Raw genomic sequence first — 16,483 nt, 5'->3', positions numbered from 1 at the left:
CTGATACTTTTTCTAAAGAATCTGGTTATACATTAACGTTGCGCGATAATGAAGTTTCATATTTTCAATGTAAATCTTCTTAGCATTGAATATACGTGACTTGCAGCGAATTTCTTCTTCTTTAATATGGTTATTAGGTAACGATGGTTCATAATTAAATGAATGGTTATTGACGCGCCAACTTGAAACCTTAAAGAAACGACACATAAATATTTGATTGTTTATATCTTCTGGAAGAATTATTTTTCTTTTCCCGACAGTTTTGTTTGCTTTTCGTATATTGCATTTTTTGCAAATAATTTCCGCTCGTTGAGCAGTTATATTTGTTCCTTGTATATTCGGATAGACGGGGACTCGCTTTTTAAATTGATTCTTTGCAGTATTTTGATCTTGAGAGATAGGTTCAAAGGACGCGTATTCATTTCTGCTTTCACGAATAGCTTCAGAACGAAGTGGGTTGAATATTCAGCTCGTGATGTTTAAGTGTCCGAGTAAGTTTGCATCTCTTTGATATTATTGAATTTTGAAAAGTCTTTGAAATCTTGATCCAACTACATATAAATAAAAATAAAAAGATAGAGAAAAACGAAGAACGTATGAAAATTGATAAATCAGATATTATTACAATCGATACTAATTATTTCGTAATTAATTCGTTTGAACAATGAGAAGAAATTTATTGATGTATGGTAATGAAACAGGCTGACATTAAAGCAAAGCAAATGGAGAGGATCAATGATTGTAACTGTCACTATTGTTCTGGCTTTCAAATGCGATGCATTATTTCCAGGCAGTCGTGCTTTCGTGCATGATTTCGTTGTCAGCATCAATCTAATGTAACATGCCCCGTTGAAGTTCGTGACGGGAATTACATTTGTCATACAATCATCGTTCTTCGCCATTTGTAAGACTGGCAATTCTTCCGCGTTTATTTCTTCTTTATCATTCTTTACATGTTTAGCAAATTTATATCTTCAGAATTGAATTTTTATTTAGATATAACGTTTTTCGTTAACTGAAAAATGAAATAAATTTGTGATAAAGAATTATCTTCTATTAATTATTGATAATAAGAACAGGTTCTCATTTGGATAATTCTTCAGAGCAATTTTTACGGCAAACAGATATATTTGTCTTTTAGTTAATTAACTACTTGTCAGGGGCAATGATTAAATAAAATAATATGATTAAATAAAATACTATTTCTTGAAATAGAATTGAATGTAAAGTATATAAAGGAAATATGTGAAAATGATGTTATAGTGAATTTAAATTTTCTGTCAGTTATACAAAAAGCTTTAAGTTTCGAAAGTTAACATCACTTTCTCTAAATATCCTAATACTTATGAATGAAAGTGTATAATACGTGTCACGATCCCGATTTCCGCGAAAGCACCCGAAGCTGTCTGATGGTTGTCATCGCGGTGAAACGCGGATTTCGCGTTGCCTTACTTATTACTATACGTATTGTAATCCAACGCGTTTCGTTTTCCCAAAATCGTACGAAGCTTCTCGTTCAACGCTGTTCTGACTAAGCAAATTCGCAAAGCGACCGCATTATGATATTCCTGTGCTCGCGAGAACTCTAGGCTGGAAGACGATGTACAAGAACCAGAGATGTGACACTCGTCTTATTAGCGGCGCAAGATGTCCTCATTATCGCGACTGACGGTGATGACGATGCAGCCATGAATTCCGAAGCGTTTCGTTGATGAGACATAAGAAAGAGAACCGGTGCAGAAGAGATCATAAAGCTGACGCGAAAAGAATCACGCGGATTCGTTAGAGCGAGGTTTCTCTTTCTTGCCTTTGCCGAGGACCTGGACATTCTTGAATGCGCGATACTCATTCGCGGAATTCGCGTGTTCCTACTCGGGTTTCTTAATTGCGAAACTAACGACGTGACTATGGATATTCGTATCCGAGGGTTGTTCAAAAGCAAATGCTATGCACAGAATGGAAATTTGAGAAAAAAACATATGTAATATCTAGTAATATACGTAGTATTAAAATATTATAAATGTAAATTATTGCAAGTAAAACTTAATTACAGTTAATAATAAATAACTAAGCGTGAAAATGAAGTAATCACCAACAACACGGTAGAGCTATGCTCTGATATGTAATCAATCTTCATGCGTAATTACGTTATAAACAACAAAATGTAAGACCTGTACTTTACGATATTGTATTTGACAGCTGTTCGAATTTCCCGTATTACACTCCAGAAAGATTCAATTTAAGAAAGAAAAGGAGATTTCTGGTTGATATGGAAAGTTGTCGATAAATGTTCAATCTGAAAGCTAGATCGACAGAACGTAGGTAGAATATGTGAAGTTTGAAACAAATGGGTGGCGTAATTGGACGAGCACAAGGGAAAAATACCATTTTTCTGTTCTATATAGGGTGGTTTAAAAATCAGATCCCACGGTTTTTCAAGTAGTTCCGATAGTCGAACAAAAGTTAATCAGCTTTCGATCGAGTTCAAATTGCAATCCAATGAATTAAAAAAAAAAGAAAGCTTTACTTCGCTGAAAAGTCAAGGTCACCTTTGTCTCTTTAAATGGAATAATACATTTTTTTGTGCAATATATTTTTTAATTTTCTACGAGCGGTATTAAGATACTTGGGTGGGAAGATGATTGGTTTAAGAGATATTTTAGCTTTAATGTTGTAGAACTTATGGTATGAAAGACGAAGAAAGATGCATAATACTTTTTGCTTTTATGTTTTCCTTAGATAGAAAGCTGATTAACTTTTGTTCGAAACATCTTTTATCCGTCTATCGAAAGTGTCTGAAAAATCTTGAGGCTAATTATTAGATTACCTTGTAAACCTTAATATATTCCTCAGCTTAGTTCAATGAAAATGAAAATTAAATTGAAAATTAAGATTAAATTCAATTTCGTTGTTTTATTTGATCAATTTAGATTAATTCTGTCTCATAAGAGATAGAAAATTTAATCTTTTCATTAGATTTTCATTTCTATTTCAGAGTCTTTAAATATATCATAATGTAATTAATCTATTCTATAATTTTATTCTATTTCTAAAATATAACCGTGTTGTGTAAATTTTGCTTTTATGAAGTGTTGAAACAGGAAGGGTTGATCGGGTCAAGTGTCTGTAAACTTGACCTTAAATCAGTTTCGAAGTATCATTGAAGGAAAGAAGAGTAGTTGTGCTTGACGGGACAATACGATGCTGGTAATTCGATCCCTTGAACACCCTACGCGTACTTCTCCCTTCACCTTTCCACTTCTCACCTTCAGATCTTTAAGGAATTTTTCTATAAAATGCAGTCACTTTGGCTCAATAAAGTGATTAATAATTAAATTATTAGTAATCAATTAAAATTATTAATAGCTCTCACGTTCGAAATAATATGAATTAATCTGTTATTGAATTTTTGAGCCGCAAAAAATATTCTATTCCTTTCTCGTGTACGTCCACCCACCCAGTTTTGTAGACGCAAACTTCCGCATTTAAATATTCAATAATTAAAATATAAAATCTATCTTTAAAACTATAATTTTCAATCCTCTAACAAGATCGTTCTCTCGATAGAAAGAGACGCGGTAAAGGAAATAATACACTTAATAATACGCTTGTAAACCAATCTTATTAAGATATATACACGTTTGAATCGAACAGATCGACTAAAAACCAGCACAGTTCTCGTTATCGTATAAATATGCGAGTGTCTACGTCCAGGGAGCATCAATATGCATGTAAGCCGACGTTGGTCGGGGCTTCGTCGTCCGGCTTAAAGCAAGAGGGTAGCCTCTTCTTCCCAGCGATAAGAATTAGGAACAGAGCAGGGAATATCATAATACTCGTAAGCCGTGGGACATATTAAGAGGATCATATCGTTCGTGTCCAAGATCCCGTAAGACGTTTCAGTTTGATCCGAAAGGCGAGAAGGTTGCTTGTCTCACCTGGAGAATCTTGACAGTGGGTGTAGGTAAGTAGAATGGCGATACGGCTGTCCAGCTGACGGCTCGTCGCTCGTAATGCGATAAAAGGTGTCGCGTCTATTTCCAGCCTATCTTTAGCTAACAGTTGCTCGATTAAAATCCTTCGCGTGCCTTCATTTATTCCTTTATTTGGAGTTTCTTTTTACTTTTAGATTACTTGGAATTATTTGTAGTTTTAGTTTAGTTGGAATTACTCATAGTTTTATCTTATTTAGAATTCTTTTAAGTTAGATTTAAGTTAATCGATATAATGGTAATCGGTACAATGGCATAATCTATGTTTTTTTTTTTTAGCACGAAATGTTATTAGTCATATTTGGAATTATTTATAACATTATCTTGTTTAGAATTATTTTAGGTGGGTAACTAATTGATATAATAATTGGTAGAATGGAATCTATGCAATTTCATGTATATATACAGGCTCCAGAATTTTATATAGTTATTCAATTTTACTATATCACCTGTATATAATATATCTAATTACCGTTCCATTCAATTTCCATCGCTTGTCGCGTTCCTCATGCAAAACACTGTTCAAAAATTCATAGACTCAATCGAACGAACGAAGGGTTAGAAAAGAATTCCTTAAAAAAAGGAACATTCCCATGCATGAATTAAGCTCACCCTAAGAAACCGGATCACCGTATTAGGGCCACGAATGTTTCCACTTGGTGTTTGACTTTCTTCTCTATAGCTAATTTGAATATGCAAACGAGCATCCTTTAAGGTTAATTACAAGCCAAAAAAACGGTTGTGAAATGGTTTTAAAATATCAGGCCATCTTATGATGAGCATGTTTGAGACGTGGGTTTCTATTATTTTCTTTTAGCTCCGGTTTACTCAGAGGAAGAAAAGGATAGCTGGCCATCCATCATCGTTAGCATTTCGTTCAACGATAGTCGGTCGAGCGGAAGTTGCCGCTGACTTTGAGAGCTGTGTAAACTAGGTGAACAAATAAACCCGTTTTATGCCCGTCCAATAACACCATCGTCTTCACTGCCCCGCGTATATATGCATACAAGTGTACGTCTATTTAAGATTGCTACGTAAAATTGATGAAATTGATTCGACAGGTTAAATTATTCTGTCGATCATTCTGAATATTGTTTGTGAAAAATGTCAATAACACAGTCATCTTATATTGTTATACACCTCCAACGAGTTCATTCGATTTTCTCTTTTCATAGTACTTTATGTTAACAAATAATTTTCATGCAATATATGCCTTTTGTTTCAAATTTGTCCAATATATTAGGTTGTCCGAAAAGTGTTTTTCTTTTACAGACACGTCTTTTACAACGATGCATTTTTATACAAACATGCAACTTAATCTGTCGAACGTTGTGATCTTTACCTTGATAGAGCAAAATGGATCATACGTAATTCGATAAGATAATATAAAACGGAAAATCTTGTGCATCCATTATTTCTTTATAAAACGAAAGAAACTTTTCGGACGACCTAATACATAATCATGACAATCGCATCTCATTGCAGTGCAAACGAAATTACAAAGTATTTTATACGGCGTACGTAATATATATAGATAAAAGTTTTGAAATACTTTTGTGAGCCACTGTAGCACCATACATATCCAACATAATCGGGAACGACCCATATTTCCCCGCCGCAATGCGTCAACTACCCTGCGATTCCGCTTCGTACCTTCATTTTTCATTCTTGCACCGTGATCTCGGTGTCCAAATTCACCTTCCGTGTCATCGAGAGCATATACTATTCCACCGGCGTCATCCACATGCTCATGCGAGCCACTCGAGGAAATTCCTTCAGGAACCGACGAAAGGTGCGGATCAACGGTGTTAGAATGACAAACAGTCACCGATGCTCCTGTAATAGACTGAACGTGTGGTGTCTTTTCTGTCTTTCTCGAACTTCTTCCAATGGATTGGTTTATTGCTTGGATCAAGTGTATCTATCAGATTGTCAGTGGAATTGATAGTATCCGAGTATTAGGTTCGTGTATATATCATACGTTCTATACTATGAAACTTTAACTTCTGGTAGTTTATTTAAAATATTATACATTTAATCGAAGCAATTTTTACATCGACTAATGTACTCTTTGTTATTGATCAATATATTTCAGATTTATAAGAGTCGTCCATTTTAGAATTCGGATAGTCAATATTCAAACGCGACATTAATTGATGATTTATTTTAATGTTGAGTATACGAAATCTTTTTATAGTTTTATTACAGTTTATGAATCCTTCTTTTAGTGTAAAGTATCTTAATAATGTAAATGTAATGTTTAGTGTAAAAGATTTTAATAATTTGCTGGTGATAATTTCAATATCGGAGCCGTTATCAAGGAAATTTAAGTTTCAAAGGAATGACATTTCACAATACACCTATCTAATGATAATAATTTGCACAAACAAAGACGCATCCAACGCACTACCTGTATATACCATATATTTCCATTGTTAAAAGTGGATTCTCTTCTTTTCTTAATTCGATAGCCAGAGATAGTATCTCCTTGTGTTTGTCCCCACGAGTGGCACGTACGCGTTGCATTGGAGACGAGGTGAACGGTCGCGTATATCCGTACGCAGAATATGCCGGAGAAACGTGAAATCCACTCGAGAAAATGCGAAGCCTCGACACGTTAAAAATGAATGTGCCATCACGCTTCTGCGGCAGAGAGAAGAATGAAGACTAGCCAGTATAGCAGACGAAAGAAAGAAATAAAGAAAGAAAGAAAGAAAGAACGAACGAAGATGGTGCGTTTTATAAGAAGAGGCAACCCGTTTCTCGACAGCTCACGGGCACGAAGAACTCTCAGAGGCGTCAGGACAACGATGCCTGGTGACCGATTAGAAGGAGAAGCGCTTGAAAATCCTCGGATGGAACCGGTCTGAGAAGATTCAAGGCCCTCGAGATGCTGCATTGTGTTCGGTCAACGTTGGTCAGCCACTTTGCTGTCTTACGATTCCCTCCAGAATGTAAACACACCGAGCAGCTTGAAAAGACCGCAACCTACTCGAAATAGAATCAGTCAAAGGCTGACACTTCCCGCCGGAGGAATACCAATTAGCTGCTGGAAGTTCGTTCTGCTAACAAGCGTGATGCTCTCTTGACGTTCTTTGCCGACACTCTCGGACCACCTACCGCGAAAGTAACGCAAGGCGATACAAAGTCAAACTGTTTCTAGGTACAAGAGACGTTTGTTAAATTTTCTTAATCTTAGGAATGGCTTACGTAAGTTTATGACTACGCTATCGTTCATATGTTAGCACACTTTTTACTCATATATAACATACGATTATAACGTCGAATACGTGAATCTTATTCAATTCTTCTCGATTCTATGATCTTAATTCTGCGTTGCGTAAGTTTCAAATCTGATAATAATTGTTAAAAGGTTTAATATATTTCTAAACATTTCTGAGGTTAAACGCACTTTCTCTAAGTCTGCTAATACTGATGAACGGAAGCATATGTATATTATGCGACCTCGGGTGCGCCATCCGTCTCGGTAAGCTGTCGTCGTAATCACCCCTATCCTTCCTGTTCCCGTTCCTACGAAACATTTCGTTACGGCTGTCGTTTGCATCGCGACGTGAAAGGAGCCGACGTTTAAAGGAAGTCTCCGGTGTATCGATCGGCCTGTTGTTGGTCGTTACAGGTGCACGTTTGTCAAACATGTGTCAAGCCGAGCGGTAGACGAGCGGCACGCATGAATGGAACAGGTAAAATTTCCTGGGATCGATGCCGGGGAAGAATGATTTGTGTGTAGAAGGGCGCAGCAGGAAGTTTCGTCTATGTTTGAACGAGATACGTAATTGATAAGATATATATAGACTATCATACGTTTGAGATATTGTAATTAAGCTGAGGATATTTCTGCAAATTTGTATTTTTATGTACGTAATTAAAAAAGTAAGAGAAATGCTTACACATCTAAGTAGATACTTGTTGTACCTGATAAATATTATTACGAGTATTATACTTTAGATATTTTACATATTTTTACATTCTGTCCATATTTTGTGAACCTTTGCGTCTTCAAATTTCCGATAAATACGTTAGGAACCGCATTCTAGTTACAACAATGAGATTGGTTCCATCAATTCTTTTTCTTTCATGAAATGTTCCAAATCTAATTCTATTCTCCCGAATAAAATAATTAAATAGCGTGCAAATGCAACATGATAAATGTAAAATCCAATGAGTTCCATTTGAACTTTCCGTATCAGAACAGCGACATTAACAATTTGCCACTGATTAGATAATTGATTTAGTAATATTTGTAAATCGAGGTTAGCATTAATTTGGATTTAAAATATTTAATATTTTATGCTCTATGTTTTATGTAAATCTATCGGGAAACAGTTTTTAGTTTCAAATTAAGATCGATAACACATTTTCACGACACATTACAATAATTCGAGCAAATACGATTTGAATTTAACTAAGTACCATTCAGATATAAATTATGAAGAATTTTATATAAGGAATAATAAAAGCAAAATCCAATATTTATTACAAAAGTACAAATTTGTGCGCATTCGCGCGGAGTTGACGTATACAATACTTGTATAGCATGGAAAAATATATAGAATATTCAAAATAGAGTGCGCATACTTGTTACAATTCTAAAATGCTTTGAAATAATAACTTCTCTATTTATAGAGTCTCTACTTTTTAATTCTGTCTTCTTATTTCTATTAAAAATAAATTATATTATATTTATAATTGGAAAAATAAAAACTAACATATCTGAAATTGATTCGATTTTATTAATATCCAATTTCATAATTCTAAAAATAATTAAAGAATGATTCGTTTAAGGAATTAATAGATAAAATAAACACCTAATTTCTATTTCCTTAATGGAATGTCTAAAACTATGCGTAAAAATTTCCGATTCTTTTATTACAAATGAAACGTAATACAAATTTGACTTTGTCAATAAGTTACGTAAGAGCGCTGACAACCGTGACGTTGTACAAAAATGCATGTTCGCGCATTATCTCAGTAGATTGGTTATGTATCACTAGGCTATGCACTAATTTATCAGTACTTTGTGTCAATGGCCTTTTGTTCAGGAAGACAATTATAGGAGGCTCGTTAGATAGTAAATACTACTCGCTGCCATTATATAATAGACTGGTAGCCGAAACTCAGCTGATATAAAACGAAGTTAGCAAACATCGTTTAGATAAAGTAGGTGATAAAGTTTCGCAGATATCAAGATGTATTTTAATGATACGAACTACTGGTATTTTACCACAAATAAATTAATTTTTTTTACACAAGAAGTGAAAAAGTTAAATATTAATATATTTAGAAACACATAGACCATACTAGGAAAGATGTGCGCAATAATTTAGTAATTAATGATATTAGTAAGTTGATAAGAAAAAGCATGGAGTTTCTTTGTTTCTCTATTATCAATGCATTATCAATGTGTTATCAATATTTTCTTTACAATTAGAAGGAGAAAGAAGTAGAGAACGTTGAAAGAATTTCACCGATTTTCGCAAAGAACAATATTTTATGTATCAAGGAGAAACAATTAAAATATAAAATAATATTTTCTATTCAGGGATCCACAATGTTTCCTAGTTTACACGAAAGAGGACTAAAAATTACACAATCATTGTTCGTCGAAAAGAATGAAATTTACGATCTTGAAAGCGGACATAATAAAACTCAAGGACACCAATAATCTATAAATTGTACAATATATATCATTTGTTAAGAGTGAAATCTTTGCTCAGTGGGTAAATTATGTGTTCGGAAGATTTCATTGCTTTGACCTTGTTTTAGCTGGTGGCAACATCGTTCTTATTTAACGTCGGTTGCGATGTTTAAAGAAGTATCGACCGCTTAAAAGTTTTTATTGTGCGACATCAACCTGTTGAATGTTTCTACTATATACGTTACATTTCCACCGCATTCTCTATGAATCTAGTGACATTAGCGATTCCTATCAGCGGATAATTCGTCATAAGTATCGAATAAACATACACGTGTCGTGGGAATTTCAATTGCAGACACGTTTAACTTCCTGAAAGCAATCAGATTTATGATGTCAGATTAGTCATGTTAATAACTGTAATTCATAGAATTATTTTCTGTATTTTATGATTAAATATGATGAGAAATGGATACTATTTTGGGAACAGCTTTATTCGCAATTCGTCAAATTTAGAAAAGGTATACGTTTATTAGTCTGATCGAAGTCGTTCTAATTAAATTTTTTCTAGATGCGTTATAACTTCCTCCTCGAGCAAAAAAATGAAATAAAAAAGAAACAATTTCTTAATATTATGTTTCTACCATCTCGTCACACATTTATTGCATTTCAAAGTATTTTATTATATGCGTTTGGAAAAATCGTGCATTTAATTTGCTTACTAATATGAAACTTCAGCAATTTTTAAAAATAATCTATGATGTATTCCTTTTCTGATAAACGAGATGGTTTTCCTTGAATACATACATGAAAAAATCTTTCCCTTCACAATGTCAGAAGTATACGACTACATTATCATTTATCCATAAAACTTTCTACTTCTCTTCAATGAAACTTCCACTGTGACTTCTAAAGTTCCATTGCTATACATACATCTCCGAGAAAAACCGCATTACCAACGAATGATGTAATGCAATTAAGAGGAAAAGTGAGTGGTAATTGTGCGATAACGGAATCGACACTCGAAATCCACATCGATTTCGGAAACAAGCGACACACGCGGTTCAGAACCACACGGTGTCACGCGTAATCTCGTCTCGACGCGTCGTGTCGAAGAAGATATCCGGAGAACGAGAAATCTAGTATACTTCGATCGACTGCGTCGTTAACGATAATTCGATAGTCGTCGTCGAGCCGTCGAATGCAGAGAAAGAACGACTTTCGCGATCGGATCGATGCGAAAAGAGACAAGAACTGACAAGAGACACTGCACGAAGACGTACGTAGAATCGAGCTGTGATGATCGTCAACGTAACGAAGCAAAAAGAGTAAAAAGTTTGAAATCTCCAAGCTTGAAGCAGAGACACAAACATGCGTGAGCTATCATTTTTATTTTAACTATTTCATGATCTTATTTTAACATGCGAATTTTCTATTAATCACAACTAGTCACATTACATTAGTCAGAATTTTTTAGTCTCAATGGTTTTAGGTTTATATTTCTTATCTTATCCGTAGCTTAGAAACTAAGCGCTTATAGAATGAAAAAAGATTTGTGAAACAACAAAACATTCATAACGTTTATAAGTATCAATTTTGTTATTTTAAATTTTGTCAAGAATCATTGCATCAAGAATAAGAAAATGTCCAAATAAATACTTTTGAATAATAGTGTACATTTACTTTCTGTTTAACACGTTCGTTGCTGCTAACGCAACTGTCGCGTCTTTATCCTTGTGCGCTTTAACCAAATGATTTTGAAGGAAGAAAGAAAAATGTTATGAACAGTGCGTTGGAATGTTACTTAAAACAGAAATATTTTGTTACTTAAAAATATATATATTCTATTGTAATATTGTAATTTTATTTTAAGTGGCGTGTAGCACATGCTTCGTAGCAGAGAATATTTTAATTTAAATATCATAGCAAAAAATAAATATTTCCTTGGAAATGATGAACGCACAAAAATTAACTTGACATGAATCTTTATCATACATCTCTCAGGAATTTTGACGAGAAATATTTATGAATTTTGTGTTTTACTATGATAGCGGACATCGTGAGGTTTTTGTTCGCTATAATGCTTTGCATCGCGAACATGATCATCTATGGATTGAAGGTCAACATCGCGACAGCTATCGTTGGCATGGTGAAATCTAAAAAGCATTCAAATAGTCCAGGCGATGTAACTTATGAATGTGATTTTGGCGACGAAGACGTTTCGGGAGTCGATATAGATGGTCCTTTTGAGTGGACGACAACGGAGCAGGGCTTGGTCGTTAGCATTTATTTCGCTGGTTACCTCACGGGTATGTTTCCTTGTGGATATTTCGCGGATCGGTAAGTGAAACTTAAAATTAAACATTTTTTAATTCAGAAATATAAGTCTCTTATGCAATATCTTTTGTGTATGAAAATAAGTTTAAGTCCCCTTATCAAAAATCTGTCGACTGAGATTATTTAATGAGATAAGGGAGATATTGTAGCTGGCAGTAATAATAATAGTAATGATCGTTCATGAAACTAGAATTATCTTTTATCAAATGGTGTAACACCAAAGTAGTGTTTTTAAATTTTATCTGATAAATGTCTTCCTATCAAGATATTCGATATCTAAGTATCTCCTCAATATATTCTACGTCTATACATATTATATATGTATGTACCGCTACTGTCATAATCAGTACAGTGATTTAGATCACTTTAGATTTATATTCCTCATGACCTGTTCTTCAGACTCATGCATTGTCAAACTTTCGAATTTATAAATTCTCGAATTCTCAAAACTTTCAAATTTTTAATCGTTCGAATCGACGACGATATATTTCAGCTTCAATACGAAGAACGTGCTGCTGATATGCGTGTTAGGGAACGCTTTTTTGACGTTATTGGTGCCAGCAGCAGCCAACGTGCTACTGATCCTTTATATTGTGAGATTCTTGACGGGCCTAGTGAGCGCAGCGCATCTACCTGTGGTGAACGTCCTCGTTGGCAAATGGGTTGTTTACGAAGAAAAAAGCACATGGTTCGCCATCATCTACGCTGGAACATCGCTTGGTACTGTGATCTCCATCTTGAGTTCTGGCCTGATACTCGACTGGTTCGGATGGGAGGCAGTTTTCTACATTCACGGTACACTGCCACTGATCTGGTGTGTCCTGTTCTATTGGTTTTTCGCTGACAATCCAGAAACGCAAAAGTACATTTCTGAAAAGGAAAGGCAACTCATTGTGACCTCTTATGGGCATAGAGGCCTTGAATCTGCACACATGGACGTTCCGTGGAAAGCCATCTTCACGTCGGTACCCTTTTGGGCACTGATTTATACGAATACTTTTGGGAACTTCTGTTGGTATTTTTTACTCACACAACTGCCTCTGTATATGAACAAGATACTCAGGTTCGATATAAAATCGGTAAGTTGGTAATAATATACAGGGTGTCCCTCTTTTCTCCGTATAACTTTGCCAGCAGATTCTACGAGTAAAAGTAAGAAGAAAAGAAAAAAAAAACGTAGGATCAAAAATGCTTTGTTAGAAAATTATACTAAAAAATCAAAGTAACAACGAAATATTGATTTTCGTTCGATATAGCATAAGAACAGATTGGCAATATTTATCTGATCTGTTTACACAAACCACGTTTGATACTTGAAGTCGTTGATACATGCGAGGAATTAGCACAAGGAACTTATGATGCGTTTAACGACATGAAAGGAAATTAACGTGAAATTCGCAATGTAATAAATTACATTCGTATAATAAATTACTAATTCGTTTTATAAAATTCATTCGAACTTTTGGTTCCATATTTTTTGAACAAAGAATTTACAGCGACGAATAACTTTATATTCGTCATCGAATTTCGAATCATAATACAAAAGCGATATAAATAATTATGAAATAATATATAATGATGCAGCATAAATGATAAAGTAAATTATGTGTACAGTTTTGAATCATTCAGTCGTCAACGTATTTATTTATTTGCGTAGAATGCTTCCCTGAGCTGCTCTCCATATCTGATAAATGCAATAATAAACCCATTGCTTGGTAAATTACTGGACTGGGGCAGACAAAAGAATTATTGGAGACAGACAGGTGGTCGAAAAATGGCAGTATTTATAAGTAAGTTTCGCTATATAATTTATATTCGATATGATATATCTCAATCTTATAAATTCTTTTCATCTACAAATTTAGGTGAAAAGTATTCAGAATAACACGAATGATTTCATTTTTACTTTAAATATGATAAATACGTCAAACTATATGTACTATATATCAACCTATGAGTTTTCGTTAACGTTACAGGTTGTATCCCACCGAGTTTATGTCTTATTATAATCGCTTATCTCGGCTGCAACCGCGTAGGGTCCACAATATTATTAATACTAAGCATAGTATTCTGCGGTGTAATTTTTGTTGGACATCTCACCAATCACAATGATTTGGCACCAAACTATGCTGGAATCTTAATGGGCATTACAAATACTCCAGGGACAATTTCTGCGTTTATTCTACCTGCTTTGGTTGGCGCGCTTATGGAAACTGGGGTAAGATGAACATAGAACTTACTTTTTTATATAGAAGAAGTTATTTGATCGTAAAAAAATTAAGAAACGTTTAAATATGATGAGAAATGCATCGATAGGAGCATAAACATTCACAGCCTAGTAATTAGTGAAGGAAAAAGGAAAGAGTACTTAAAATACAATCGAGAATCATTCGAATGTTCGTTATACATAAATATTATCTTCTAACACTCTGACTAATTTCTTTGTTAAATTTAATTTAGCAGCATTACTTCTCGAATAAAACAATTAATTTTGTACTATTTTCTCTTTCAAGTTCACTATGTAATCATTGTGAATTTTTTGAACTCTCTCTTTTTATTCTTACTGATCTCACGTATTATATTAATAATGTAGCACACTATGGTAAAGTGGAGGTATGTCTTCTGGATTAATATTATTGCTCAAACGTCTGCGTTTGTTGTATTTGTGATCTTTGGATCTGCGGAGATTCAACCATGGAACCAAGCGCCATAACAATGGTGATGACGAATCAGAAATATATTTCACTGTTATTACTATTGTTAAACTTTGGCCTGTTATTCGTAAATAGAAAGATCTGCAAGATTTGTAAATTACGAATTAAACTAGAACTTTTATGTTTTATGTAGATTATTATCAAATTTTTATACATGTTTTTTAAATATAAATAATAACAATAAATGTTTATTCTATTAAAAGTGTGTGGTTAATAGGTACTTCAAATATAATAAAAGCAAATTGTTTTAAGATATTTTAAGAAACTTTCTATAATGTATTTTAGAAGTATCCAAATATTTTTACCATAACATTCTGGGATTCTTCCCTTTGCAACTTATAGATCAGATAGAAACCACTTTATTCAAATAATAAAAAGATGATCTACATGAAAATGATACACATAACAGCGAATCGTGAACTTTATTGTAAACTACTATTACTGAGTCTCTTAATACGTAACGTAAATTTATAGTGTGATAATTCCAGAAAATAGATGCTGCATCTAAACACTCAAATTATATTTCTAATAATCTCAATAATAAATCAAAAGTCACCGAATTGTTAAAAAATCTAAAATTAAAATACCAAACGCTTGAATAAAGTAACTCGAAACAATGGCACACAAGCAGTAGAGTATCAACGAAGTAGTGACGGTCGTTATAAATAATTCTATATTCGCGAAAATCTTTCGAGAGTTGGTGTGCAGAAGCGTATAAAGGTCTGCGTAACGTGGATTACAGTAATTAGAACCGCGAGACCACCCGTAATGATGGCCGACCAATTAAGGACCACCTGGTACAAAAATCCGTCTTATCCCAATTAGATCGCGGCGTTGGCGACCAGCACTCCGCGAAAGACTCCCTTCCGCTCTCTTGCCCTCTGCTTAGAAAGAAACATCCAAGAGATCCAACGAAAGAGCACCGAGAGTGAAAAGCTCTGGCAACTTTAACGGAGAATATTTATGGCGGCTGAAATATTACGTTTGTAATCTATTTCGGTGCTATAGCCGGCCGTTTCGACGAGCTTCGCAGTTGAAAAACGGAAGATTACAGCTAAGTCATTTCCCCTCTCCTTTGAAACGTTTCCTGTACCAGCAAGATATCAAAGACCGCCGCTCGAGAAAAGAGTGCGGTCGTCTCGTCCCTGGAAATTTCATGAAGATTTTGAGTCGCGGAAATTGAACGAATCGCTGTATTCGCGAGTTTCAGGTTGCTTTGTGGCCTGTTGCCAATTACCGCTTCGTTCATCGAGACATAAGCGGAAAATGCTTCGCAGGTAATGCTATACTATTTGGTTTTATAAATAACAAGACTATTATTGTCTTGAAAATATTTTTAGCGTAAAATTAATATAAAAGATGAGAATAATATTATATCCGCTTTTGACAACACTTAACGAAGAGAAACACAGAGAGAATGTCTATGAATAATAATGGCTCGATTTCTTAGATATTCGAGTAGCTGTTTTATTTTCTAGACGACATAGAATGAATCCACAGAATGAATCTGTTTCTTAGTCGCTAAAAACGTTAAAGAACACCTTTCACAGTCGATTAAACTTGCCACAACATCGTTTGTTTCCGAATACCTGCCTGAGATATTTACATCTTTTCAATGCAATATGATATTGATAAACAGTGGATTGTTGACGAGATTGAAACATACAAAATTCGCAACTATTAGTTGGATTTATCCAATTACCGAAACTACATTATTTTGCACGACGTATCAGGATTATTCTATTGTTCCTATAAAATAATAATGAGCACTACAAAATGATGGAATT

At 34.3% G+C, this 16,483-nt stretch overlaps 2 protein-coding genes across 9 annotated transcripts in view; one reads left to right on the top strand and one right to left on the bottom strand.

The window, feature by feature from the left end:
- Ten-m (teneurin transmembrane protein Ten-m) overlaps positions 1-16,483 on the bottom strand; it is a 653,992-nt gene that overhangs the window by 508,527 nt on the left and 128,982 nt on the right. The window lies entirely within an intron of this gene.
- Positions 10,647-14,904, top strand: LOC138178224 (sialin-like). 2 transcript variants are annotated; one of them, XM_069109846.1, is made up of 6 exons: positions 10,647-11,020; positions 11,697-11,985; positions 12,476-13,061; positions 13,640-13,772; positions 13,959-14,200; positions 14,576-14,903. In XM_069109846.1, exons 1-6 carry the CDS (start codon positions 11,017-11,019, stop codon positions 14,693-14,695), a joined length of 1,374 nt encoding a protein of 457 aa, XP_068965947.1. In that variant the 5' UTR covers positions 10,647-11,016; the 3' UTR covers positions 14,696-14,903. The 2 variants fall into 2 exon arrangements, with proteins under 2 accessions (XP_068965947.1, XP_068965946.1); XM_069109845.1 differs by lacking the exon at positions 10,647-11,020 and having other exon boundaries at positions 11,690-11,985; positions 14,576-14,904.

Source organism: Bombus flavifrons, chromosome 3, assembly GCF_040668555.2.
Source record: "Bombus flavifrons isolate JBK064 chromosome 3, iyBomFlav1_principal, whole genome shotgun sequence".
NCBI classification, from domain to species: Eukaryota; Metazoa; Arthropoda; class Insecta; order Hymenoptera; family Apidae; genus Bombus; species Bombus flavifrons.
Note: the sequence above shows the minus strand (reverse complement) of the source record. Positions and strands in the feature narration are given on the sequence as shown.